This window comes from Ammospiza caudacuta, chromosome 1, assembly GCF_027887145.1.
Source record: "Ammospiza caudacuta isolate bAmmCau1 chromosome 1, bAmmCau1.pri, whole genome shotgun sequence".
Taxonomy (NCBI): Eukaryota; Metazoa; Chordata; class Aves; order Passeriformes; family Passerellidae; genus Ammospiza; species Ammospiza caudacuta.
The window spans coordinates 103,980,203-104,007,565 of NC_080593.1; the positions used below are offsets into that span (position 1 = coordinate 103,980,203).

Here is a 27,363-nt window from a genome sequence, read left to right on the forward strand (position 1 = left end):
AGAAGTCACAGTAAAAGGACCATGGAAATTTCTGAACAAGCTAACAGGACATGTGAAGCTGCACCACGCATGTCCAGGCAACAGGTACCATAAATTCTAGTTCAAGTCACAGTAAAAAAATCCAAGGACAAGTTCTACTGCATAAGAAAAAAGGATTACAGCATCTTTATGGCATAAGCAATTACTGCACTGTTCCCTCAATGAAACAGAAATTGACCCTTCTGCTGTAAATAATTATACTTGTTGCTATAAAGAAGTGACAATTATGGGCATTAATAAAACCCAATCCCTTCTCTACCACAGACATCCTCAAACAACTTTACTGGCTGCCTTACAGGTTGTAAAACTATGATTTGGAAAGAGCTGACCCTACAGCACACAATTCAGGCCTTTATGTTTACAGACCCTTAAGCAATAGAAAGGCTGCTTGTAGCAAGCAAATTAAAGAGTTCCTTCATTTTCTTTAGATCCTGTAGTCTCAAGTAATTTGAAAGGCTGTCTTGTGAACATGGCATTCCAGAATATTAGTGAATTAGTAATGCTACTTAAACACATATAGCTACATTATTTCAACATGCCCATTTCTTTATCATAAATACACCTAATATCCAGACTGTTTTATCTGTGTGCTCTTGAAAGGGCAGAGTTCAGGTTTCATTTTATTGAGAAGCTTTCCAAATTCTGCTGATTAATGTACAGTTCTGATACTTCTCAGCTGTGTCTACATGGGATTTTCTTTTTTTCTTGTTACTGTGCTACCACATAATGCTACTGGGAATAGAAGGAAATTATAAAAACATGCTAGCATTACATAATGTGCAAGGCAGGAATTGTGAGAGGACATAGCTAACAATGCAGATATTGCAATGTCTTTATTGGCATGTGCTGTTGCCATGCTTTTTGCCTGCACAGAACACTAACATCTCTTATTGTGCCAATCAGCATTCTCCCATTTCAAAACTCATTTGATCACATACCCTGCATTTATAATTATACTCATGATGTCTGCCTTCATAATTCATGCACAGTAACTAATGCTGCACTCTTACTATGCAACATAGAAACTCAGGAACTTTGAGAAGTGGATTTGAGTCCCAGGCCTGTGGCTACAACATACTCACAAGAGCAATGCAAGTGTCTCATGGACTTTTCACAGTAATGGAAAATATCCTGAAACTTTGGTATTCAGAGTGTTTGAAACATTGCTGCTTTCTGAGTTTCAATGATATCTGCATGTGTTTCCAAACAGCCTGTCTAATTTCCTAGGATTTGGGGTTTTTTATTTCTTGATTGCCAGTGAAACAATCAAATCTGCTGATCTCCTGACTGAGTGACTTTTGTAAAGCTACTACCTTTCAAGAATAAAGGTAGGCAGTGGCTTTTCTGGAAGGCTCTCGGAGAATCCTGAAAAAGCTCTCTCAGGATTCAAATGACCCCATTTCTTCATATGGAAGTGGATGGACAGTGCTGCATGACCTAAGTTAAGTGGCACAAGAGTGCCAATGCCTGCTGCCAGCCTACAAGGAAGGGAGTGGACACAATAACAGAGCAGAGACTTCATGGAATGCTGATCCTCACAGAACCAGTCATGCTGAAGGAAAGAGATGAGGCCCTAAGACAAATCCTCCTACCCTGTAATGTGTGTAGCAGGCATGGGAAGGCAACTGTGACCTCTGCTACACGTGTAGCACAAGGCGCTTCCGTGGGGAAGTGCTGCTTTACCTACGAGCCTTTGTGTATAAGGTGACCCCCTCAGATTAAATCACTCCATCCTTCTACTGTCAGTGGGTAGGAGCTGGGTGTCCTCTGTCATTCATTTAAAAATTATTACACTCTGAGTGCTGTTGAACTGGCTAAGCCACATACAGAATTAGGTACTCCTTGAACTTGGGTTGACAAAGGTTTCTTTACACAATTTCAATTTCCTGTGAACCATGCTGTTCCTATGCCAGGGACCATGTGCAGATCACCTTCATTCCAGCTGTGACGATGAACCAAGTATTTACATGATGCCTTTAAAGGTCTGGAAAAAAAATGAGAAATGTACATTTTTGTGAAATTTAGGCAATCTCATGTGTCCCTCTGTAGGGGTAGTAGGAAGGAGTGTTTATCGCTTTAGATAACATGTAGTTTGAAATTTCTACGGTAGTTTCCAGTTGTACTGAAAAATACTTATTATCTTATTATGGCCCTTTGAAGTGTAATAAATGCTACTTCTTCAAGGTAGAGAGATTAAAAGTATTTTTCAAAATTAAGCACTTCAAGTAGAGATGTTTGCTTTATTTTCCCAGTAGAGTTCTTATTTATGCACTTGGAAGAAGCTGGGCACACAGGTGATAAAGGGCATGCATGGAGAGTACACAGATGGCATTCACTCTAGAACGCTTAGCTTTCAACTCACATAATTCAAAGTTTATTTGCTTCCTTCTGCACGTTTTCTTTAAGATACTTTTAAATTATACTACCTGACAATTGCTGCAATTCTCTCCCTCTCATCCTGTCTGGGCTTTGCAGCCCCAGATGCTGCTGGACTGACCCCACATACTCAGAGCACACAGAGCAGGAAGTACTTTGGCATCCCAAATGCCAAGTATTGCATCCACAGGTATCTGCTAGATGACACATTTAATTTCAGATTGGAATAGAAAAGTACCAAATGTCTGTGGTCTCCGTAAGAGTAGAAAGGTTGGCTGAATGGGCCATTAACTGGCTGAAGAATTTAATGGGGCAAATCCAGCTGAGCCAAACTCTGTAATAATGTAGTATGAAAAACAGATCATGAGGCAAAGTAGGGCCTGGATGGTCTTGCCTTTTTTATCTATTTTGCTCTTTCCCGAGTCTGCTCCTTATAAAGACTTGCTATTACCAGGTAGTTCCAGTGTTATCTGAGCCAAAATCTTTGGGATGTTTACTATTGAAGCTTTTTGAGGATGTGGCACAGAATAGGAGGAAGAGGGTGGTATGGAGACAACATTTTGCTGCTTATGTAAACAGATAAAAGGAGTGGAAACACTTGACCTTTATCATGGCAAGACTGAATAGAAATAGGTGCAACAAAGAAAACTTCATTCTCCTGCTGAAGCTAAATCCTTGCAAGACAACTTTTTTCACAGGAGGTCACAAGAACCTTCCATAATGCAATGTGACAAACAATCTGAAGTTCTTTCTAACACAGATGAATGTATAAATTGCACTAAATGCACACAGTAACTGAGCATTACAGTTATTATTCCTGTGTATGAGCCAGATATTTGCAATAAATTAGCATTCCTCGGTTGAGTATATGGCATTGACCAATTTATACATTTGCAGAAAATTTGACCCCAGAGTCTTCTAAACTTTAGGCTAACTTGCCCTGGAGAAGTAAAATATACAAATGGTATGGCCTTGGAAGAGTGAGCCCCCCCCTCAACAGATGTTGAAGACCCCTCACAGAAAATATATTTGCATTTCTATGCTTTTTATGCAAATTCTTCAAAACTTTATGGACTCCTAAATTCAAATATCTGAAAAAAGAGAGTATCTGCAATAAGACGTATATTACACAATTTCCACAAAGGGATCATCTTAAATTAAACATTTTTTGTTTCATTTAAGCCTTGCAAATTACAATCATTCCAAAAGTCAAAATACCTTAGCCAGCTGTTAAAGAAGTACATGCATTCATCATTACTGAACGCATTACTGCTTTAAACATATATAATTCCAAAATAATCTCCTTGAAACAAAGACAGCAACAATCATAAAACATGCTGGACCTGAAACTGGAGACAAAGCGAGCAGTATTTGCTATATTAAAAATCTGACAAAATACATTTCAATCATGTCCAGTCCTATTCTAAAACAACCTGCAATGCAATTTGGCCTTCATGATTATTGTGTACTTAATCATTATAAACAGAGCTTTCTGAGCATTTCTATAAAGTCTGTTTTTGTGAATCAACACGTAAGCAATCAGCATTGCACCTTCTCTCCTTTGATGTTGTGCTGGTTGTGTGCAGCTTCTAAGTGACATAAAATATCAGGATTTTTCTTATTTAAGAAAGACAAAAAAAATTTAACCACAGAAAAAAAGCTGGACTTCAGAATGACCTCAGGTATCAGCTTTGTTGACATGAATGGCAGAAATTTGTGCTCTCCTTTTCCATCTCAGGAATTGAAGAATTTTATGTGTCACGGTTGATGTGTTGATCAATAAAGTTACAACAGTCTTTTACACTGAAAGTTTACAGCAGTTTCAGATATCTGCATTAACCAAGCTGGTAGCTGTAGCAGAATCAATACACAAGGCATCTTGCCTAGTGGTGTGGATAAATGAAGTATGACTAAACTTTCAACACCCAATGAATACAGATTAAGATGATAAAATCCATATGCAGAATGTGTCTTGCAAGCAGTGCGCTTGGAAGTGGAATGTACTATAAAATGTTAGAAGTATTAAGAAATTCTAACTTTCATTTTCACTCTGCTTCACTCAGCATTTACACACTAAGTCTGCAGTCAGCCTTCATTTTATTTTAAGACCTGTTGCAAAGGACCTCAGTAAATTTGCTGCTGTGTGTTCATCTGTCAGTTCTATAGCTTCATGTCACTTTAATCCTCTCCTCCTATTTCCCTAACCACTCATCCACATATTTAGCACACTTTCATCTCCTAATGAGCTCCTTTCTATTGTTAGTGAAGTTTCTGTTATATCACTGCTGCTATAGGAGCCAATCATCTTTCGTTCTTGATGTAGATAAAAAGAACGAAACAATTTTTTTATTAATAGCCTAGTATGTTCATGTTTAAACAATGACTCCCAACTCGTATCATTTTCATCCAGACGCTTGAATTCAGAAGGACTACACTTGAGTTTTGTGAGACAAAGTCGGACAAATATCAAATAATTCTGTTTCTAATCTAACCTGCTAAATCAGTTTCATTAACCATGCTCTAATATTTGCTGCTTTTTCTCTCAGGTGGTTCAGACTTCTCTACACTTCATTTTTAAAAAGGTGTCTGAAAAACTAGATAGCATTTCCAAAATGCAGACCTATATACATATAATACATATAACTAATAGTAAAAATTCCTAATTACGTGAATTGTATAAATATTCTGAAGAAACCCAAAGACCATCTGTTTTCATTCATGCATATACGAGCATACCAGATCTGTATTTTCCAGATGAACAGAAATTATCAAAAACTTCAGCATCAGGATGAAAATACATGATAGTCACTCACTATAGATGGAAACACTTCCTACAGTAATGAAAGAATTAAGGAAGATATCCAATTAGCCAAAAGGAAAAACATTCTATAGTTGTGAAAAATCTCTTTCTCATCTTTGTTTTTGTTTATTCAGAGTATTGAGCTCATTACTGGTTCTCATTTAAAATAATCTAACAATTTCTCTGTCTTCCTCACTGAAAATCAGGCATCCTTTATTCTAATCATAAAGAACTTACACAGTACTGTGTATCTGGCAGGGAGATAAACCTCTGAAAATTGGAAATTCATTAATGGATACTATAAAACACTGAAGAATCCAAGATACTGGTTTTAAAAGTTGCTTGTTTAAATTATTTCTGCTATCATGGTCAAATAATGTAAATACTTTATGAATGTTACAGTACATACTGGTACACACTTTAAATTGGCTAACTTACTAAGAGTTCACTACCTTAAATCTGTGAAGTAAACAAAAAGACTGAATATTAAAGACAGTAGCTCAGCATAAAAAATGTGATATGCCCTTGAACTTATAACACTGCAGTAAGCAATTACCTTAAAGAATCCACCCACACAACAGAACTATGGCTTTGTTCCTTATCTTCAAAGAACAAGCCACTTGCATCTGGATCAAATCCTTTAAACAATACATGAACACTCAACATCAAAGCACTTTCATTTTCTTCAGTTATTTAATTTAATTAGAGCTAATACAGACATGAATTTAGACACTGATTGCTGTGTAGAAAATCCTCAGAAAATATGTTCAAGAAATCAATCAATTTGGCTTTTAATTTCATAAAGAATTTCTCCCCCAGTACCTGACAGGAGCGCCTCTGCTCTGTGCAGGTTTCAGCAAGACTGTCACAGTGCTGTCAGTTTGATTCAAAGGTGTTTCAAGTTCATACGGTGGCATAGAGGGTGCTAGAATAAGAAAAGAGGCAAATAAAATCATTATTCCTGTATTTCTTCTTTCAAGAGCTTTATCTTTATTTGAATATGCAATTTTAAAGGCTTCTTCAAATACTAAGACTATACTTATACAAGTCTAAGATGCTTTGTGTTACAATGCAAGTGTGAGACAACTGTTAAATAGCTTCAGGAAAATAAACCCCAACAAATCCCAAATAAAGAAATACCAGCTCACTCCCAGTTTCAAGACAGGAAACAGATACTAGTGGGAGTAAGTTTGCAGAAACTATTGAGAATCCATGACTTGGAAATGAAAAGTTATCTTAAGAACAGCATCTGCAAATGTGCATGCTGAAGTGACTATTGCTTTTGAAACTGAGCCCAGCTTTCTCAGTATGACAGCTGTATCAGGATGTACTCTCATAATTTGTTTTTCCTGGAATTTTAAGCGGTGCTATAACTGTCTTGGGTCTATTGTCCACCAAGACAAAAGTTTATCTTAGTCTGAAGCCCCACTCAGCACTTTTGCAAACTGCCTTCATCAATGATTTACAGTTGTGATTAAAACAAATGATGCCTCAGTTACTGCCTTTTACTGTTGCTTCTTTCTCCACCGCTATCATCTACTCACATTTGTATCATTACATTGGAGGGAAGGCTACTCAGTTAATTGGTTATTTGACAGGCTGCCATATCTTTATTGTTCACTTGTTAATGGTGATGCACCATTAACAGATCTAAAGGCTAGAGAAGCAAAAAGTGGTGATTCCAATGGTCTCTTATTATTTTCCAGTGTATTTTCCAATTATTTTCATTTTTCCAGTACTATCTGCATCTACTTGAAAGGTAAATGAATTTCTCTCTCTTTATCCACAGGGCTCTACATATCCAAGTAAGGACTGTGTTAAGAATTGCTCTGTACTCCACAATTCCTCAGACTGCTGTGAAAACATTAAAATCTTCATTGCTTTGCATTCCTATTCACCTGTTTTGAAATGTTTCACAAATAAAAAAAATTAATCTTCAAAAACCTCCTTGTATGCTGAGAAGGTTTTATTCTGTTTACAATCCTTGATATAAGGCACAAACATTAAGACTAATCATTTTAATCATTTTAAGTAATTTGGGTACCACTTAAGTCACACTATCAAACACTACTTTGAAGGTTCAGGCACACTCTGCAATTTTGAATATGCATAACTTGTTCATATAATGTCCCATTCCCAACCTGACCATCCTGAAAACAAGAACTGAAAGGAACTGTATCCCCAAAAGCTGTATAATCTCTGAACATTTTTTGACTACTTCGTGTCCTTGTTCTATGCCCACATCCTAGTAAGTCTTTCGATTTTCCTAATTTATGAGTCCTAAGTCCCTACTTGCTCTCTTTACTAATTTTAGTGTCCCTATAAAGAACAAGACTGTCTTCCTGTCCCAGAATGAGTTGTGGCTCTCCCAGTCATAACCTTTTAGTCCTGGCTACTTTTTCTCTTCTCCATTTTTCCCTGTCTACTTTAGGACTCCTCTTCCTCCACACTGCCTACATGTAAAGAAGGAACTCATTAATAAACAGAGAAAACAGGAAATATTCAAATATTCATGTAACAGTAAAATAACTGTAAAAACACAGTAACTATTTCAGAAGTTCTGTTTCACATCTGTCCAAAGTGGAGATCACTGGCCACATTAAAGAGCCTCAAAGCTTTCCAGTGAGACAATGAGATCACAGCCAATAGCACTGCAAAGAGGGTTCCAAATTCAACAGCTATAATGCTAGTCAGGACTTTTAAATTTTATTAAAAAATACACACATTTTGTTTCTATTTTAAATTCAGAGATTGGTTTTAATTACTTATCAGCAAGACATAAACACTTCCTGTTAGTACAGGAACTGAGGAAGCAATGAGAGAGTGGGGTGCAGACAAGACAGTTTGCAGAACCTCACCACATCGAGATTTGGAGGTTTGCCTCACCCTCAAGCACTCCTGCAATGCCTGCTCCCACTAGTGAATTTCTTTTGATGACATACAATTTTAGAAAACAACGATTTAAGATCTAGTACTCTTCCCAAATGTCCAGATTCTCATCCATACTCAGTAGTCTCCATTCCTCATTCTAATAAGGGATGTTCTCATCATCCAAACTCATAAAAAACTCATTTCTGCTGTGTCAGAAATTGATTCTTGACAGAGAAAATTTCTGCTTGGTATAGGAAAGGGGATGGAAAACAAACTCCATCTTTACTGATCAGTGTTGCTTTCATGTTCCATACAGAGTTAATGTGTGTAACTTGAAAATTAACAACACTTTTGTTTCTCTACAAACAGTTGCATTGGCAATAACTTCCACCTAGAATTAACTGTCCTCTCCTATACTAAGATAGGAGAAATCATTCTATTTCTGATTAAAACTTGTCAGTTTTTCCATTCCAGTGAGGACAGAAAATGAGGGATGAAGGAGAAGTACACAGAATGAGAGTAAAAGAAGATTTTGTACCCAAATGCTTTCTGGAAAGTCCAGTTGACCACAAATAGGTAGGGCAATTTTTTATAAATATTATCAAGGGGCCAGTTTATTATTGAACTGCCAGTTTAATTCTGAAGCAGACCGTAGAGAAGTGAAGAATAAAGGGATTTCAACCGTAACTTTGCAAAACATTTTGTCATGAATTACATAAGCATTTTGGAGGATGCAATAATATTCCATGTCCTCAATGAAGTGTTCCTCTGCCTCAAGGGAGGGCTTGAAATATTGGTCAAGGATCTGCAGAAGTGACAGAGTCATGCTGCTGTTATCTGAAAACCACCAGTCCTGATGTTCTTGTCTAATACGGTTTCGTATCCACTTCAGTCCCCATGCCTGTTAGAACACAGGCAGCCTGGCAGCTAACTACAGTTCCTAAGTGAGCTCTGGATGTACAGCATCTCTGCCCTACTCTCGACTGTTCATGGCTCATTAAGGAGATTTTCCAGCACTGTTACTCTTCTAATTTAGAATCATGTCAAGGCTGACTAAGCTCTGAATGAAACCCTCATCTTCAGGCCCAAAAAAACCCTATGCTAAATGTTGCAACTGCAGCTGGCACTGGCTGCAAACACATAATTCACAGGGGTTTCTTGAGTGATATGTTACAGTTGAGGACAGGAATTTCAAAATAGTAGCTAATATTTAAGCACTTGGAAATTCTTCAGGCATGGTAATACATGTCACTTTGACATCTTCAGGGATGAACGTGTTCTTCCCTTTTTCAATTTGCTGCTTGTTAAATTCTAAAGAACTAAACAACAAAAGAATCACCCAACTCATTATCATAAGGAAATAATATTCTTTGATCAAGTACCTGATATTTTAGTTGTGAACTGATTTGTAATTGGAGGTCCAAAGCCTTTAGCTGTGCTGGCTCTGATGGTGAAAGAGTAGGTAGTGCCAGGATACAGTCCAAAAAACAGGTAGTGCGTTTCGTTTCCTAGCTTTGAGACTCGTCCACTTTGATTGGATAAATCTATTTCTGGGTCAAAGGAACTGACTGCCTTGTAGGTGATCTGCAAAAGAATAAGAAAGTTATAAACTGCCTTGAGCAGATGGACAGAGATTGCATCTTTATCCAGTAAACCCTTCTGATGTATGCGCTGTCAGACATTTTATGATAAGCTATCTTACTCTCTTAGACTCTTCAAATCCCGAATCCCAGGAAGGGGTACAGGAACTGAGCTGTAACTTGTATGAGTTATTACTTTTAGAGATACAGAGACTTAGAGGCAGCTAGATTACAACTCTAAAGGATGGGTTCAGGCTTACGTTAATTCCTTCAAGATGCTGCCTTGAACAGTGTCACATTTTGAATTCATCTTAATGTTGGTTTTGATCAGCACCAGTAACAAAAGCAATACAAACAGGTAAAAACTGAGAAGTGACCAAGAGGGAGTGCAGCCCCCCTTTCCCATGTGACTTTACTATAATAACGCTTTGCCCTGAATGAGGTTATCTGTAAAAGATGATAAGGGCAGCTTAAGGCAAATTTTTCAGAAATTGGGTAAAGCTTCTATTTCAGTCTGAAGCTTAGCTATTACAATTGCTAATTTGGATTTTTTCAGGTTATTATATTGTACCTAGGTCAGATACTCATTTGGAGGGAAAAAAAGATAAGTGTTAAGTAATATATGCAATGTATACTGTATCCTCAGTTCCTTCTTTGATTCAAACAGTATTTTTAGTTTTCATTAGAAATGTTAATGTAAGTTCACAGTAAAACTTGATCCAGACTTCTTCTATTAATTACTGATTTCTGTGCACTGTAATGAGAATTTAAAAATATGAAAACCATTTAAAAATATGAAAGCTATTAAAAAAATAGAAAAGTAAAAATTATTCACCCCTCCTTTTTGCTTTTAAAGTTTCATTTTCCTGCGAGTAATTCCAAAACCCTTATTATATAAAAGTGATAATTAACATTCTTTTTGCTAAACTTATTCAATATAATTTTAATTAAGAGGACCCATAATACAGTACATAGACACATCCAAGTGTCAATGTTACACACCTTAAACACTTGAGATTTCCTAAAACCTCTGACCTAATGAAAATTGATTTTTATATGAGCCATCTAATGTAACATCAATGAAGTGCTGAAAATTAGTAATAAAAACTTTCACAATATTCAGATAAACCCCGACCTTATTACAGTAGATACAGGCATATCCTCTACAATTCTTCAACCATAAACTGAACTCAAAGTACCTTAATAAGCACCCAACTAACCTTTGTAATTCTATCAGATGACAGAAGATTAAACCACCGTCTGAACTTTTATCAGTAAAGAAATTAAGGTTAACATATTGCCCACATGAATTTCCCTATCTCAATACAGCTGATGGAGTTATGCGTGTGTGCACACTTCAGGATGAACTGCCTGCATACAGTGGGTGTACTCTTCAGCAGAGGAATCAGGCATGCAGGCATGCTCCAAAGTAGAAAGCAGATCCACCATTGTGTGTTTCTATGCACATAAATCTAGCAACAGTAACGACATTAACGCTTAATTAAAACATTCTGATCCCTGAACACAGGCAACTGTTGTGGTAGCTACAAAGTTGTTAGCTTTACAAATAATCAATTCATACTTTTTCATAACATTTTATCCTCTTACAATAATGTAGTTTTCAAAACAGTATCAATAGGTTACCATTTAATTTAACTTTTCTTTTACACTGTATTTAGGTGGGGTTTTTTAAACAAAGCATTTCAATACCAATTTTGTAGTAAGGTCAGGTAAGAAGCTTAACAGTGATTATTGTCTGACAGCTTAATCTGTGCAGTCTTTTGTCAATTTTTCTAAGAGGTATTCAGGCAGGGCTTTCACATGAGAAAAAGAAGTAATTTTTAGACATCTAACAACATACAATTTTGTTGAATTTGCATGTTAAAAAAGCTAGATTTTTAAAAATTATGCCTGCTTGTTTCTATTAAAATAGGCTTCCTATAATGAGGCTTATCTAAATGTGAAATTGACTGTAACCATTGTGTTATGTCTCTAATTTTTAAAGGAATTTGCTAAGATCTGTCTTTCAATCTTTTAAATATTTGATCTAGACAAGATAGAATGCTATATCATGGTTCTAGATACAGCAGGTTCTTTAAGTTGGTAACTAGAGGACATGCTGGGTCCTGTGTAATTCACTCCTACATTGTATTTCGTTTTCAATGGCTAATGTTTTTAAAATTAAGTTACTTTTACACAAACTGTAAAAACACATTGATTTTTTTATGATTATGCATTTTGGAAAATCAAAACTATACATGAAATGTGGCAAATTTCTAGATACCTCATACAAAGTAATCACACCATATGTTTGCGCTGGCTCCCTCCACTGAAGAAAAATCTTCTCTTCAAAGGTACTCCCTTGAATGGATTCAAGCGGCACAGCACTCGGGACTGACAGATTAAAAAAAAAGAAGTGGTTTTAAGAAAAATCTCAGAAGGACATGCTTTGTTTAAATATTTGTACTGCTGAAGCGTTAAAACCATCCCACCATAATTTCCCCAAAGACTGAAGCAAAGGCCAGGGTAGCTCAGGAGAAGAACGATTTATTTAACAAGACAGTGCCATTATGTGTCACCTTCAGTGTAAGAAAAAATTATTGAGCATCACACATTTCCTGTAAAACCCTACTGATAATTAAAAAATAGGACAAATCAACTTTTTATAAGGTAAAATATATACACACAAACACAAGTAAACAAGTAAAATCTACTTATCAAGTTCTACTTCTCGAAGTAGAAAACAAACATTTATATATGAAAATGGACAAGCATTGAATAAAAGGTATAGTTTCAGAGATAAATTATACAGGAAAGATGAGACACATATTGAATTGAACAGCAATGCTCACTGACAGTAGGGATGAAAACCTACAAGAGGATGGACATAAGAAAAGTATGAAATAGTCAAAGTAAAAATCTGACATTATTAATTTTTGTTGAAGTCTCTTAATGTGGGAGGAAAGACCTGTGAAGAGTCAGGGATGTCAGAAGGTTCTGATGAAAAGTGTCCAAACTGATCTCAGGTATCTACCAGTGTTTCCCATTTGTTCTGCAGTCATTGCCTTAACCACAAGACAATGTAATTTTTAGAGGACATGTGTAAACAGCAATTAGATGTATATCTGTGATTTTATTTTTTAACAACACTGGTAAAGTAATGCAAAAAAGAAAAAAGTCCTGGAAAATGCACACAGGACTGTTGTGAAGCAACAGGCATTATGGAGTTAGCACTTCAACACAAACTCCATGTGAAAATTCAAGAGAAAGATTCGCATAACATTTTCTACTTGCCACAGAAAGAAGGTGGAAGCCACTTGCTGCAGTGAGATAAGTTCTCAGACCCTTCCTAAGATTTACTCAAATGGTTAAGGAACAGAAAAATCTGCAAGCAAGACATTTGGTGACTCCTTCCTGGTGGAACTTCTGGTACAGAACCTCCTCTGTATTTCTGCTACAGAACTTCCTACTGTTCCGTGCTGTTGCTGTGGGAGTTTACAAGGTTTAAGGCTTTTTGATCACCTCTCCATAGCTCACCAGAGAGCTCCTTGCTCTACCAAGTGGAAGCTCCAAGGACACAGGTTCTGAACTGGCTTACCAGTCCTGTGTGCACCAGTACAATGACACCTTTAGGGCAACCTTAATTCTGGGCACTAAACCTGATTTTCAAGTAGGAGAACTGGCAAAAGTCATTTGGAATAATGAGATTAATTATTAATGTGTAAAGGATGAGGAATCAAATATAGTGCAAATAAGCTAAAAGTAGAGCAAAGCACTGTGATAACCTCTCACATCACCTGAAGGTCATGAACCCTGAGCAGCTGTGCCATACAGGGCAGATTCAAACACTGCCAGAGGTCACCTAGAGATGCACTCAAACTCAACTGTACAAGGCCTTGAGACATCTGCTATCACCTCATCTTCTGTGAGCAGAAGGTTGGACTAAATGAGCTCTGGAAGTCTCTTGCAACCAACAAGATTGTGTGATTTGAAAAATTAGGATGATTATTTCGGTCAGTATGTTGTTTAACTTTCAGACTTATATACCTCACTGAATGTGTACAGTACACCAAAAAGTTGTAATTTTCTTCAAGGTATTCTCTCAGACAGTGATACTGTTTTTTAATAGGTCCTGAAATAACATGAAGTTCCAGAGGGACAGGAACAAGAAATTTCAGATAAAACACAAACATCCCAGACAACATTAAGCTCTTTAGTGTAGCCATCCTACAATTGAACCGAATTAAATTTAGAGCATGACAGCACCATTAATTCTAATTAAACATTTCTTTTTGTTAGCTATGTTTTGCTGAAAATGTTGCATTAGTAACTATATATTCCTAAATTGTTTAATTTATTCCCTCATATATTTTGATTAGAAATTAGTACTACATAAAACCAATACAGCATGTATTAAATAATTTAATAGGCTTAAATGACAGACTTCAAGTATTTATTATAAAAGGAGCTCATCACTGCTGAAGTTTTTACTAGAAATACTTTCATCATGTTTTAAGGAAATCTATCATTGATTGGGAAGAAAATACAAATCCATTCCTGTTCAGATATCAGACAATAAAAAAGGAAGGCAGACAGATCTGTGATAAAAAGCAATGCCAAGTCATTTGACAGGGTTCCTTTGAACTGTATGCATTTAAAAGAACCAAAACCAAGGTCAAAAAAACTAAGGTATGTTTGTAAGGACCTATATATCAGCACAGAGTATTCTGGAAAGGTGAAACTGATTCCTGGTGCATGACCAATTCAACAAGGAAGTCGCATTTTGGTATTGTAGCTAACAGAGCTGCAGTTAACTCTCTGCCAGTGTAATCAAAACAATATCACAGAAGACTTGGGAGGAAGGTATAAGCTTTTCATGCAACATTATTAGAGCATTGCAGAGACACATTACCCAGTTCTGCTGTCTCTGTCTAAAAGGACATTAGCTAATTACTTCTTATTATTTATTATTTTTATTAAAAATCAAAAGATATTTTTTTAAAAAATATCTGAAAACCCCATGGGATTTTCAAATTATTAAAAAGAAAGGGAATATATGTATATTTCAATGTCTGTATATGGAATATAGTGTCTGAATTAGCAACTAGCCATGCCTAGTGGTTAGAAAACCAAAGACAGAGAAATTGAAACTGCAAGTCAAGAACAAATATTTGGTGCAGAGCACATCACTCAGTAGAGGAACTTCCATGAGGATACTGTTAACAATTGCCTGGAATTTCTTCAAACCCATACCACAACTTCAGAGAGTCAGAAGATAGTTCAAGCAGAAGCTGCAAATCTAAGGATGAAATTATAAAACTATTGTGGGATGTTACAGGTTATGTGGAAGATGACTCTAATAATGGAACTTTACTAAAATTGGTGAGATTGGTGGAAAGTCTGTTACAAATTTTAGTGAAAGCAGAATATGCACTTATACAGAAAATTTATACTATCAGGTCACGGACCATGTATATACAAATACAAAAACTCACCATCTTCATCAGTTTGTACTACAAGTTCTTGGCTGTCTTTCCGTCCTTCGGGATTCATCAGCACTAATTTGATGCTGACATTTGTGTATGGTGACAGGTTGGTAATTGTGTGCTGGGGATGGGAACTTTCTGTATCCCAGCTGACCTCCTCTCTCACTTGCTCCTGTCCTCCAGCCTGGTAGCGGTAATGGACTGTGAGGTTGTAGCGATGGCAACGTGTGACATTATATCCAAAGGGCTCCCAGCAGATGGTGATCTGCCTCGATTTGATCTCCACAACCTCCAGTCTTCGGGGCCCACGCATGGGATCTGCAAAATTACCAACACAATTCTGCTGTGATCACTTATTCATATTAGAATAGTGACGTGAGAAATAAGTTGTATAGCTCTACAAGTATGCCAGACAAGTAGAAACAGAAATCCATTGCTGTATAGAATTACAGTATAATAGAAGTGCTACATTACTCCCCTCTGAAAAAGCAGGGGAAAATGGAGAAATGAGCGAGAAGCGTCTACTGAAAAAATGAAGAGCAAACAAAACACTAAAAAGTTCTTATGATTCAACTCAAGTTGCATGACACAGCTGGAATGACACTTTTAAAACTATTTGTTGCTTGCAAAAAGTAAGCATGTCCAATTTCTTTTGCACAAATTATTTGTATTAACACTTTTAGAGCAAAAACCTGCAAAAAACAAGTATCTAAAAAGAAAATGTAATTTCAGAGTAAACTTGCAAATATATGTTGATTTTCTTGCAGGACTGATTATACAAAGGCTAGATGGCTCTTCTTTAAGATATTTCTTATTCATTTGTTTTTAAATTAGGCTGAATGCAATTACTCAATCTCTATTTGTCCAGGACAGTAAGTTAATATTCCAATTTCTTTAAACTAGACCATAGGGTTTTTTCCACAGACACATTACCTGTTAATAGTGCAAATACCTCAATTTGTTATAGTGGTTTAGCAAAGATACAAAATAAACAAGATATTCTCCTGCATCTTTTTCTAGAGATCTCCCAGTTGAAAATGAGCCATCAATCAAAACTACGAAAATATATAAACAAGCACCAAAGATTGTGGTTGATAAACTTAAATTTTCTTCAATCCTACTGGTCACAGCAACTGAGATGGAAAAGTGAATTAAAATTTCCACCATATTACAGCAGAGCCACTGAGCTGATACCCCCCCATATTTTCAAAACATTGTCATTAACAGAGCTATTATACATACTTAGCAATAATCTGGGTTTTTTCATATTTGAGTCCTCAAAAAGATTAAAGACAATGTCAGGTTTTATCCACTGCTTCACTACTTAAACACTTAGAAGACTTTTAATGAGTTAGAAGACTCTTATACGTAAACAAATTAATATGCATCTTCCTCCTTTTATGTTTATTAATCAACATGTCTTCACTAGGAATGTTCTAAACAATTTACACAGGATTTCATCTTTTTACTTTTTAACATAATCCCTGCATGCTTGAAATATTTGTTCAAAGATGTTATTCATCTTAACTCCTTGAAGAAAAGGTGTTAAGAAATTGCTTGTTCTAACATCTACAAAGCACGTTATTTTTCCCCCCTTTTAAATCATCCAGCTGCTTTTTAATTTTTTAAATTAATTTTCACTGTCAAAGAATGTTGATAATCAGTACAGAATATTTGGCAATTGGTGAAAAAATGGAAAAACAAACCAAATTCTAATTCTGGTCTCCTTTCCAGTGACTTGACTGAGAGGTAAAAATGTCCCCACTAAGGATAAATTGCTATTGACCCATTTATATGCTTCCATGCTCAGGCATCCCAGCTAAGAATTCTGGCATCTGGGGGCTTTGCCACATTTCTATTGCTACAACCATTAAAATTAATATGAAGCAAACCTCAAGGACTGGAAGTTACTGGACTCAGTAACTTCCTAAATATTTACTTCTGTGTAATTAAGACATAAACTTAATGGAAAATGAATTTTCCTGTTTTGTTTTTTAATTTCATTCCAGCTTCTAAGAATTTCTTGTTTTAGTTGAGATGATGAAGAACAAAGGACATTTGAGAAGTATTGAGTAACTGTAATTGTATCTGAATGGGCTAAATAGAATTAAAAACAAAAAAAAAAAAATTTGAGGTGACCCTGACATACAACATTAAACAACTGAACAAAGCTCCTAGCTGCAAGAATATGGAACAGCCTACTTAGTTCCACAGTGGGCACATCAGAAAATTCACAGAGGAGCTGAGAAATAATTTTATTAGAGACATAAACCTAATTCATAGCATTGCAGAAGAGAAACTGAGTGGCTGTACAAAATACCTGGATCAAAACCTATCCAAGATTTCTGCCCAGGAGGAAGGTATTCTTATGTCATGTTACCTTAATAAAAAGTACAAGTTAGGCCTCTAGTTAAATCTATGAGAATGACAGATACATTTTCACCTCCAACAAAAGAGACAAGGGAAAGAAGAGTTCAGATTGTAAAAGATAGAGACAATACAGCTTCCCTTGATATTTGAAGGACAAAGCTCATCAGACAAGGCCAATACCCTGGTTATTTTGGCTCCTGACTTGATAACCCATAGCATCAGACAAGTACACAGCTCATATATATTTTTCCTACCATTCTTTCAGAGATTATGCAACTAACAGGGCCCTAATGAACCCTGTCATTAACACGTGCTTTAACAGCCCTACTTTTAACTAGGAGAAAAAAAAAGGCTAAGGTAACAATGGAATTTTAGGATTAAAAAAGCCATGTGGCTCAAAAGAGCTCTGAAAAATAGCAGTTAGTGCAACAAAAGCTAGAAAACTAAGTTTCCATTTCATTAATTTAGCAACTAAATTGAATTTCTCTGGTGGTACCACTGTATATGACAAAGGAAATATTTCACAGAATACAATCACAGAATCATCAAGGTTGGAAGAGATCTTTAATATCATGAAGTCCACCTGTCAATACAGCACTGTCACTGTAATGGTGCAATAATGGGATAATACTAAACCACTAAACTACCTTACCCAATGCTAGATCCAGATTCCTCTTAAGCACTTCTAAGGATTGTCACTCCCAACACCTCCCTCGGCAACCTATTCTGATGTCTGACCACACTAACTGTGAAAAAAAAATCTGAATATCTATCTATCTATCTATCTATCTATCTATCTATCTATCTATCTATCTACCTACCTACCTACCTACCTACCTACCTATCTTTAATATAATATGGGTCTGAGAGCACAGCACATCACTTCTAATGTACTGGAAGGTATATGCTCTTCATCAGGAAGGACACAGGATACTTGGGGAAAGGGAACTGCTAAGCAGCACTAAAAGAATGACAGCTAATGACTGTGATTTAAAAGGGAAAGCTGAATTAATTACTAGGGCATGATGACTTCATTTATTTTATTTTATTTTCTGAAGGATTTATCACTTTCCCAATTTTGGTGAAGTTGGTGAGTTCCCAGCTGTAAGTGAAGAAGTAGGCATACTTCAGGGATGCTGCCATTGTGCTCATGAGACTTGCACTAACTATCCCTGTAAAGTGGAAGGCTGTCATCCCAGCAATGGTCTGTTGTTGTTACTTTGCACCAGGTATGTAAGTGATAGCTTTACAGTGTCCTTTCACAGTGCTGCTGATCACAGCTGAAATCACACATTTCAGAGCAGAAGAATAAGGAGTTCAACAACCACACCAACTGCATTATATACAACATATGTACTTCATAGCATGAGTGCTACTTGCTGAGCCTTTGCCTCCTCCTTACTTGGCAAATGCCCACCTGCAGAGGTTACACAGCCAGATCTCTCCACCCACTGCAGTTTTCTAAGTGAACCGAGCCTCTGCTGCTCCTCGGTACTCCAGCTATTTTCTTATGCCTTACTGGTACAAATCATGAGGCAAATGGAGAAAATGAGGCCACCTGATTCGTAAGGGAAGAGGTTTTCCTCCCAAAGGAGCACACTGCCTGAAGCTTAGCCAGCTACTTCTTTCCCCATTCCCCTGCTGGTGCCTGCAGCATTTTTCATACTGCTCTCCTTCTGCCAGGTTCAGCAGGGAATCAGGCAGTGAATTCTGACAGTTGCAGCTCTGACCTGAGGGACCAGCAAGCCTGGTTCTAGCCCCTGGCACTTTAGCATCCCATTTAATCGGTGATCTTGGCTTCTTCTCTGCTCCACTCTGTTTTCCTGAGAATATGGAGCACAGGCTGACAGACAGGATCAATTTCCACTGCAGCTGCAATTCACAGCTCATTTCTCTGGAACTTCACTCTTTACCTTTTACCACAAGTACAATGCTTTTTCAGAAACTCAATTTCAGAATCCCAGAGACATTAAGGTGTATTCTTAGCATCCTGTCATTGATCATCAAAACTTGTGTTTAAGATGAAAACTCAAGACTGGAAGTTTTGTCTTTTCATCACAGCCTGCACAGACCTAGTGAGATAAGAACAAGAAAGGAATGGTGATTTTCTGCCACTCCAAGGTACTCCAGTAGCTGCAGACATCTGGTCTGTGTTAGATACTATTTGAAAGGCACCTAACAATAGGAATTAGGAATTTATTTCTTGTTGAGGCAAACTATTAGTGGAGTTTAGCTATGCAACAACTCTCTGGACTGAAATTTCAGATCAGACTCTATTGTCCTTCCACATTAAGTATGGGATAGATAGAACAGAAAAATAAACAAATATAGGATGAGAACTGAATATTTAAGATATTATCCACAAAACAGCTTTTTAAAACATAATAGCTAATTAATGATAATTAAAAGTAATGGCTTCACAGACTGCCTAAGCGGTCTTGTTCAAATCACTTAACATCTTTTCACATCAATTCCCTCTGAGTAAAGTGGGAGCCACAGTAGTCTAGCATCAGTATCCAGTGGTGTCACAGAGAATTTCATGAATGCCTGCAAGGAACGTGCAGGTTACAGTGGTGGAGACCACCTACAGGGGAACAGAAAACATGGCCTGTGAGCCAGCTGCTATCAAAGTAGCAACATTTGGTTTGTTTCTTGAAAACAAATCTCCATGTTTGTCTACATCTACAGCCAACACCAAACAAGAATATAGGTAAAATAATTTACTTGTCTGGCTTGTTCTCATTTGATTTGAAATCTAATCTACATATGACTAACAATTTGAGGTTGCTTGCAAACTTGGTAAGACAGTGCTGTAAAAGATCACATTCATCTGCAATGGTGTGATTTTTACATTGTTATTATTCTTCATCTGAGATCTTCAACAACAGACTGAAGTTCAAAAAGAGCTCTTTGCTCCAAATGCCACATGATTTATCTGACCTGATAACAGATCACAGTTTTTCGAATTCCAGTTTGCCAAAAACTGAAGAATGCAGTTGACGAAAGAAACAATGAGCAAGATTTTGGGTGGTGCAATTTCACAGTTTTTTAGCACATTTTTATTTCAGTCAGATTTGTTAATACAAAGAACTGCTTTGTAGTTAGGATTAGAGAAAGAAAAGGAACACTTTAACCACATGATTTTTCATACTGTCCATTATTTGAGTTATAAAAGAAAGTATTCAAACAAAGAGAGGGCAAACAAAGAAACAAAGGGACAAATGACTCACAAATAGAATAAAAATCCTAATATGATGATGGTGGGGTGATTGTACTGCCTAGTTCCACTATTTTAAAATGAAAACAAAGGCTAAGCTGCCAGTGCGCACAAATCTGTTGAAGATCCAGAAACAACCTTTGAGTTAAGAGCGGCACATTAGAGGTTGGTCATTTTACTCATCTAAGAGCACAGCATGTTCAGGAAACAGCCAAAAATGTTAAAAACCAGAACAGAATAGTTGCAAATTTGTGAAACACTGATGTCACGTGAAATATCTCTACTTCCTGTCGTGGAGCAGCCACCAACGTTGATAGCAACAGGCTATCACTAAGGTTATTCAGGTAAACACAGAAGACCAAAGAAGATACCCAGCATCTCCTGGAAAGATTCCAAATCATTGTATTTAAAATTCTTACCAATATTTCATAATACTAACTGATAACATTTACAAGAGAATATGTTTCTACTTCTGCAAAACCAGATGCCTCCTGCAGAAAAGCAGCACTTCTATCAGTCCCTGACACTTTAAAAAATGTTGGGATGCAAGACCTGCAGAGTTTCAGCACTAATGAAAGAAAGAATAATGAGACAGCAAAACTGAAATGGTAGTCACCTGCAATGCCACAGAGGAAGGAATAATCAGGTTTTCTTATATATATAAAATATATGCTGAAAGCTAGACTAGGAATGTTTCTGCCAATTCTGGGCAAAATGGCTTCTTTTTCATTGTATTATTTATAGAAAGATTTTATTTTTCTTGATTATATTCTTTCAATGATATTCTTTTGTCTTCCACAGTCACAATGCCAGTGAAAGAAGATGTACATACTCTAAAGTCAGTGTGCTAGCTTTGAGTAGTAGCCTGTGGGGATCCTTCTGCACCCTCGTTATTGCAGACTTAAGAGCACTGAGAAGCAGGAACCCTCCTGCACACATTTCCCTCAGCACCTTTACTTCCAGGATTAGCATCCACAGTGCCACAATGGTCAGAGAGAAGGTATCAATAGGACTAGACTGATGTAAAAAAAAAAAAAAATAAAATTCAGTGCACTTGCTACCACAGATAGTTTTCTTTCTCTGGACTAAAATACTTCCCATCATCTGAGAACTGGAAGATTCATACTTGGAGCATGTGCCCATACTCAGCCTCTATTTCCTGGTCAAGATGCCAACAGTCCACAAGCTGAAAGAGAAAAGCCAACATCTCCCAAAGCATCCCCCAAACTGCTGTGCTGCCAGAACATTACAGCTAATACCATTCTTCTTCTGCATGGAACCAGATGCTTACACTGATTTTATTATATACTTTAAGTAATGTGTAGGTAAACCTTATGTATCTGTATCAGGCATGACTAAACCAGGTTCTCCCAGTTTATAGCCAAAGAAACACAGAAGAAATTTAATTGCCTGCTGAAGGTTGCAGTTATCAGTAAAAGCCATGCAATCCTAGTTCTCAGTCTTATTTCTAACCCATTAGAACACAACACTATACATGCTTTTTTTCCCCTGTACTTTGTGGCCAAAAGATGTTAGTTCCAAAATGTGTGAGCTCAGAAGACAATAAAATAGTCACAGCTCACAGCAACAAAATGAACAGGCCATGTTCTTATAGTAAGCCAGCTTGAATCTTCACTCACTTAATAAATTCAAATGTGAGATATAGTAGAAATCTACTTTTACCAGGAAGGATCCTAAATACTAGCATCATATCACACTAAGAGATTTTTTTCTGTGCTATCTCTAGATGAGACACAAGTTAAAACCCAGGAATTGCTGGAAGAGAACCATAATATTTAGCCAACTATAGAAGATTAATGGAGAATGAATTCTAGCAAGCATCTAAGGCATCAGCTCACTGCTTACAAAAAGTAGGAATCAGGAATTTGATTTAAGCTTTTAGTAATATATTATTACAAGCACTAGACACAGAAACATCACTGAGTGATAAAATCATGCATAAGAAATTTTCTTAACTTTTTATCTCTTCTCCAGTTCATGGCTACACATATTCCAGGAGGCCTATGTCTTCAGGCTGACATTCACAGTAGCAAAATATATTGGTCTAATCACCAATAACACACTTTTAAACATCTATTACATACTTTTTAAGGTAATAACATTTTGAAATGTTGGTTTCTATACAGCGTTTTCTTTCTAGAGAGGGCTGATATGATCAGTTCACTTTATAGTAAAATTTAAATCTGAACCCATGTCAATTGAATCTAATATTTCTTTATGTTGTCATTTTATAGGTATACTCTGAATGGTAAATCATTTAAATTCTAATACATTTAAATAAGGTATGAAAAAAACCATCATTTGATATATTTTTGTCAAATTACCTACATTACATGATTACTCCTCCACAATCAAAATCAGATTTTAAGTATGAATGATACAAACAAGATTACATTCCAAATCTGCAACACAGATTTTAGTTGCTTGTTTAAAATGACATACCTAGCTATTCAGAAATCACTTTATAATAACCCCTTTCATTTCTAAATCTTCTTAGCCATCAGCCACTAATGAGGAAAATGCTGGCAGTGGTTTTTACAACTACACATTAGTTTTATATTTCATGACAAGCTAATTCTACAGAGTTTGAAAGACAGACAAGCATGTGTTCTTAAGATATTCTTTCTTTTGCATGAAGAAAGCACACATCTAACTGAAGAATGAAAAATAAAGAGTGCAGACATATACTTTCCGTTTCACACACATGGCAGTAACAATTTATCCCAACTTCACCTCAGGAACTGCCATGAATATGTAAATCAAGAATTAAAAGGTGGTGACAAATAACTCTCAGAAGAATTACCACAGTAAGATGGCAAAAAAAGTGCCTATTTCTGGTAGACGGTACCTTTGGTAGATCTACCTTTGATAGGTGCTGGATCAGAATGATTTTTGAGGAAAATTGAGGTCAAATAAGCTGTGATGTGTACACTGCCCCTCTCAATTGAATCTATCACAGGCATTTAAACTTAACCCTTTGACTGAGTTGTCACATGACTGCTTTACAGTGTCATTATTGTCCTTTCCTATTGCTTCTCCATTGTTTTGAACACAGCACATCATCATCTGCTGATCTAACACAGACATATTTAGGCAGACATGCACCTCCACGCCTGTGGCACCTTTCAGAAGCTGGCACAGACTTACACACCAATTTATACAGAATGCAGGTCAGATGCTGTTCATACTGGAGAAGATGCAGGCAACACAAAGGAAGCAGAAGGCCTGAGGAATTGCTTTTGTGGCCACCTCCACACATTTATCACAACACAGAACTGTGTTCAATGAATGCAAAACCATCTGGTTTCATGGGTCAATACATAAACTTTCAGATATATTATAGAATGGTGCAGGTGGATGGCTCATAATTAAGCATATTCATGGGAACAACAGACACAATTTGACCACACAATGTAAACAGGGGAAATTACATTAATGTAACACACACTCTTCTACTCACTGCTCAAAAAATGGGAACCCAGGAGAACATTATAAACATTATAAACATTCTTTGTGAGGGAAGAATTCAGGGGAATTTTTCTAAACCATTTTCCCAGAAATGGCTGGAATACATCTAGGGCATTGTAAGATGCTAAACCATTCTCTCTATCTGCTAATAAGGTACATGTATTTTTTACAGTGCCCCAATCACCTTCTGAGTGTGAACAGTATTAATGGCAAAGCCATACACTGTTGCTCTGCTGTGTGACAGATTAGCATGCTCAAACTCCTTAGATTTTACAGCTGCCTGAGTTACCCCTAAAGCCAACCAGAGAAAAGATAAACCATTGTGTAAATTAGTGAAGGTTTTCGCTGTTCAATACCTGCCCTGAAAGTAGAAGCTCAGAGACTGTTTATTATGTTGCACAAAAGAATAAATGGGCAATGCTGTTTCACAGATCAGTCAGAACAAGATGTAGCAGTGTGTTCTGGTTATCACTGTGGCCTATCACCACTGACAAATCACATCACTTCAGAGCTGTTACGTACAGCGTGGTAGCTAAATTGGGGATTGAAAACAGAACCCAGATTGAGCCTTGATGACAGGACAACATGGTCATATAAATCTATGTAGAAGAGAAAATGCCACCAATCAATGTTACTCATCTAAAAAGAGTATTTACCATCCTTTCTAATCTGACATGTGCAATGAACCTTAACCAAATGATGTACAGTGAGATCAGTTCTGACAAATAACTCTCAAATGCATAAACCTGATAAATGAATCAGATTCTCTGTAACAACTGGTAAAAGAAACTTTGAGCTTATATACATGTCAAAGGGGAATAGAATATTCTGTCTCCCTACTAAACTATGATGTGCTAACTACTATAAACATGTAAGAACTGTAAAGTTGGTAAGATCATCTGTTTAATTTGTGACAAGATTCACTTCCCAAAAGAATCTCCTTCGTATTTGCAACTCAGTCTAGATACATATCCTCATGTTAGGTCCATCCTCAGGACTTTTATAGAAGCTTCATCCAAATCCGAGCAGTTACTAGCTACTGAGTAATTTAAGATGTTTTTTCACCCACAATCTCAAGTGTCATCTTTGTCTTTGATGTCATCACTAACTAAAACATTTGATTTCAGTATCAGTTGCAACATTCAACTATACATAGTGTTTATAAATTAAAGTTTTTGAAAAGTCCCTACATTAAGAGAATACACTCTTGATTTATTGGTTGAATATATTGAGCCTTTTTCCCCTGCTGTATCTAGGAGATACTTCAAGAAATGCCACACATTGCTCCCTCTTTGGTAGATGCCTTTGAATTTTCCTTTGACAGATTAACAAGTTATTTATCACCAGTCTTCTTTGCTATGCCACTCCTCACATGTTTGCTCATAAAAAGCAAACATAAGAAACTATGCATGCTGATGAAGGGAATTTATATTGTTATACTGAAGCATGAAACACAGAAGAAATCAGCCCATCATTGTTAATGACACATTTTAGTAAGAAAATAAACTGCCAGTGGAGGAGAAAGGAGAACATCTGGGAAAAGGGGGTGTACTGGATGGTGAACTGCTTTGAAGTAATTATTTTTAAGATTTAACAGAGTCCTAAGATTCCCACAAAAATGTATATGTCTGGGAATTTGATATCTGCCTCATTACAGAAATGAATGATAAAAAATAGGGATAAACAAGAACAAGCATGGGATAAAGAAGAAAATAAGGAAATATATATGCTTTTGTGTAATGTGTATCACATATTAGTCAAGCCTGTGTTGTTTATTTCCTTTAAACCATGCTTAATTTCCATACATGATCTTGAGCCTGTTTTGTTTATTTCCTTTCTCTAGTCCTAAAGATTAAACATTTATCAGGACTACATTTCCCTCTGTTGCCTGCAGCATCCCTTGCTTTAAACTCTACACGTCACTTTGCATTTGGCTACGTCCTTTTGCTTCCTTCCCCTCCTCTAAACTTGGTCCTGTCAAATGGATTAAAGAACCTGTGCATTTCTGCCAGAACCATAACTGACATGGAAGAGCACAAAGCAACCATCAAATATTCAGGGAAGCAGAGGTGATGGGAGGTTGCTAAAGTACCTGTGAACACAAGGAAAGGAGAGGGGTCAGGACTCTGTTGAGACAGAACCAGATCGCTCTGCAGATCGCTCAGGAGCCCTGGATCACGATTTTACCACACAACTCAAGGAAAACAGAGTAAAAGTGCGCCAGATATAAGATGGTGTGACAAATTGCAGAACTGCATATGACAGCAATTAAATAAATCTGAAAACTATCTAATTCCATCACCAATGACTTGTGATTCAAAGTCCATTAAGCACTGTTTTTTTCCAATTGAACTGAACTAATGGAAAATAATTCCTATGCTGAAAAAGGTCGTACACCAAGTAATAAAAAACAAATACTGTACAGTCACTATTCGTAGGCTACTCTAATTTGAATTTATAAATTGATGACATCTGTTATAAATCATGCAGATTTCTTCCAAGCACAGAAATTTCTCATTGCCAGCTTTGCCCTGTCTTTATCCCAATTATGAAACTGAAAAATTCAGGATAATAAGTTACACAAAGTTTGTGAAGTGCTCAGAGTTTGCAAAGTTTTAATCTTTCAGCATGTTTTTTCTAATAAAACTGGGAAGAGAGTAATAAGGAAGCAAAAAAACCATAAAATCCAAACCTATAGAAAGCAATGAGCACTCACAGTATCTCAAAACCAGCAGTTTCTGGAGTTTTAGGGTCAATGAATAGCCACAGAGATGTCCTTATTTAAAAATGAAAATAAAGTTTTAAAGCAGTTTTACAAAATAGGAAATATTCAGAAAGATATAAACCATACATTTTAAGTATCAAAATTTGCATTTGCATGATAGAAAATTTAAGCTCTTATTGTAACTCATAATTGAACCGAATGAGGAGACGACAATAGAAGACCTGCTGCTTTTGAATTTGCAGAATAGTCCAGGGGTCATCTACTATAATCTTGAATTATGATTATGCTTTTTTTTTTTGACAGTAATCTACATGCAAATAAAAATGGTTTGCTGGATTTGGTATATATATGCACATAAAATCTAGAATTATTCATATAACATATAACCAACTTAAACTAAAAATTTCTTG

At 36.5% G+C, this 27,363-nt stretch overlaps 1 protein-coding gene across 4 annotated transcripts in view; it reads right to left on the minus strand.

Moving 5' to 3' along the window:
• Positions 1-27,363, minus strand: part of PTPRM (protein tyrosine phosphatase receptor type M) — a 442,137-nt gene that overhangs the window by 198,715 nt on the left and 216,059 nt on the right. For all 4 annotated transcript variants that reach the window (XM_058818601.1, XM_058818619.1, XM_058818610.1 and 1 more), the window contains exons 8-11: positions 15,162-15,470; positions 11,951-12,060; positions 9,469-9,670; positions 6,038-6,140 (exon numbers count right to left, since the gene is read on the minus strand). In XM_058818601.1, the coding sequence (XP_058674584.1) occupies positions 6,038-6,140; positions 9,469-9,670; positions 11,951-12,060; positions 15,162-15,470 (724 nt within the window). The remainder of the gene's footprint in view (positions 1-6,037; positions 6,141-9,468; positions 9,671-11,950; positions 12,061-15,161; positions 15,471-27,363) is intronic.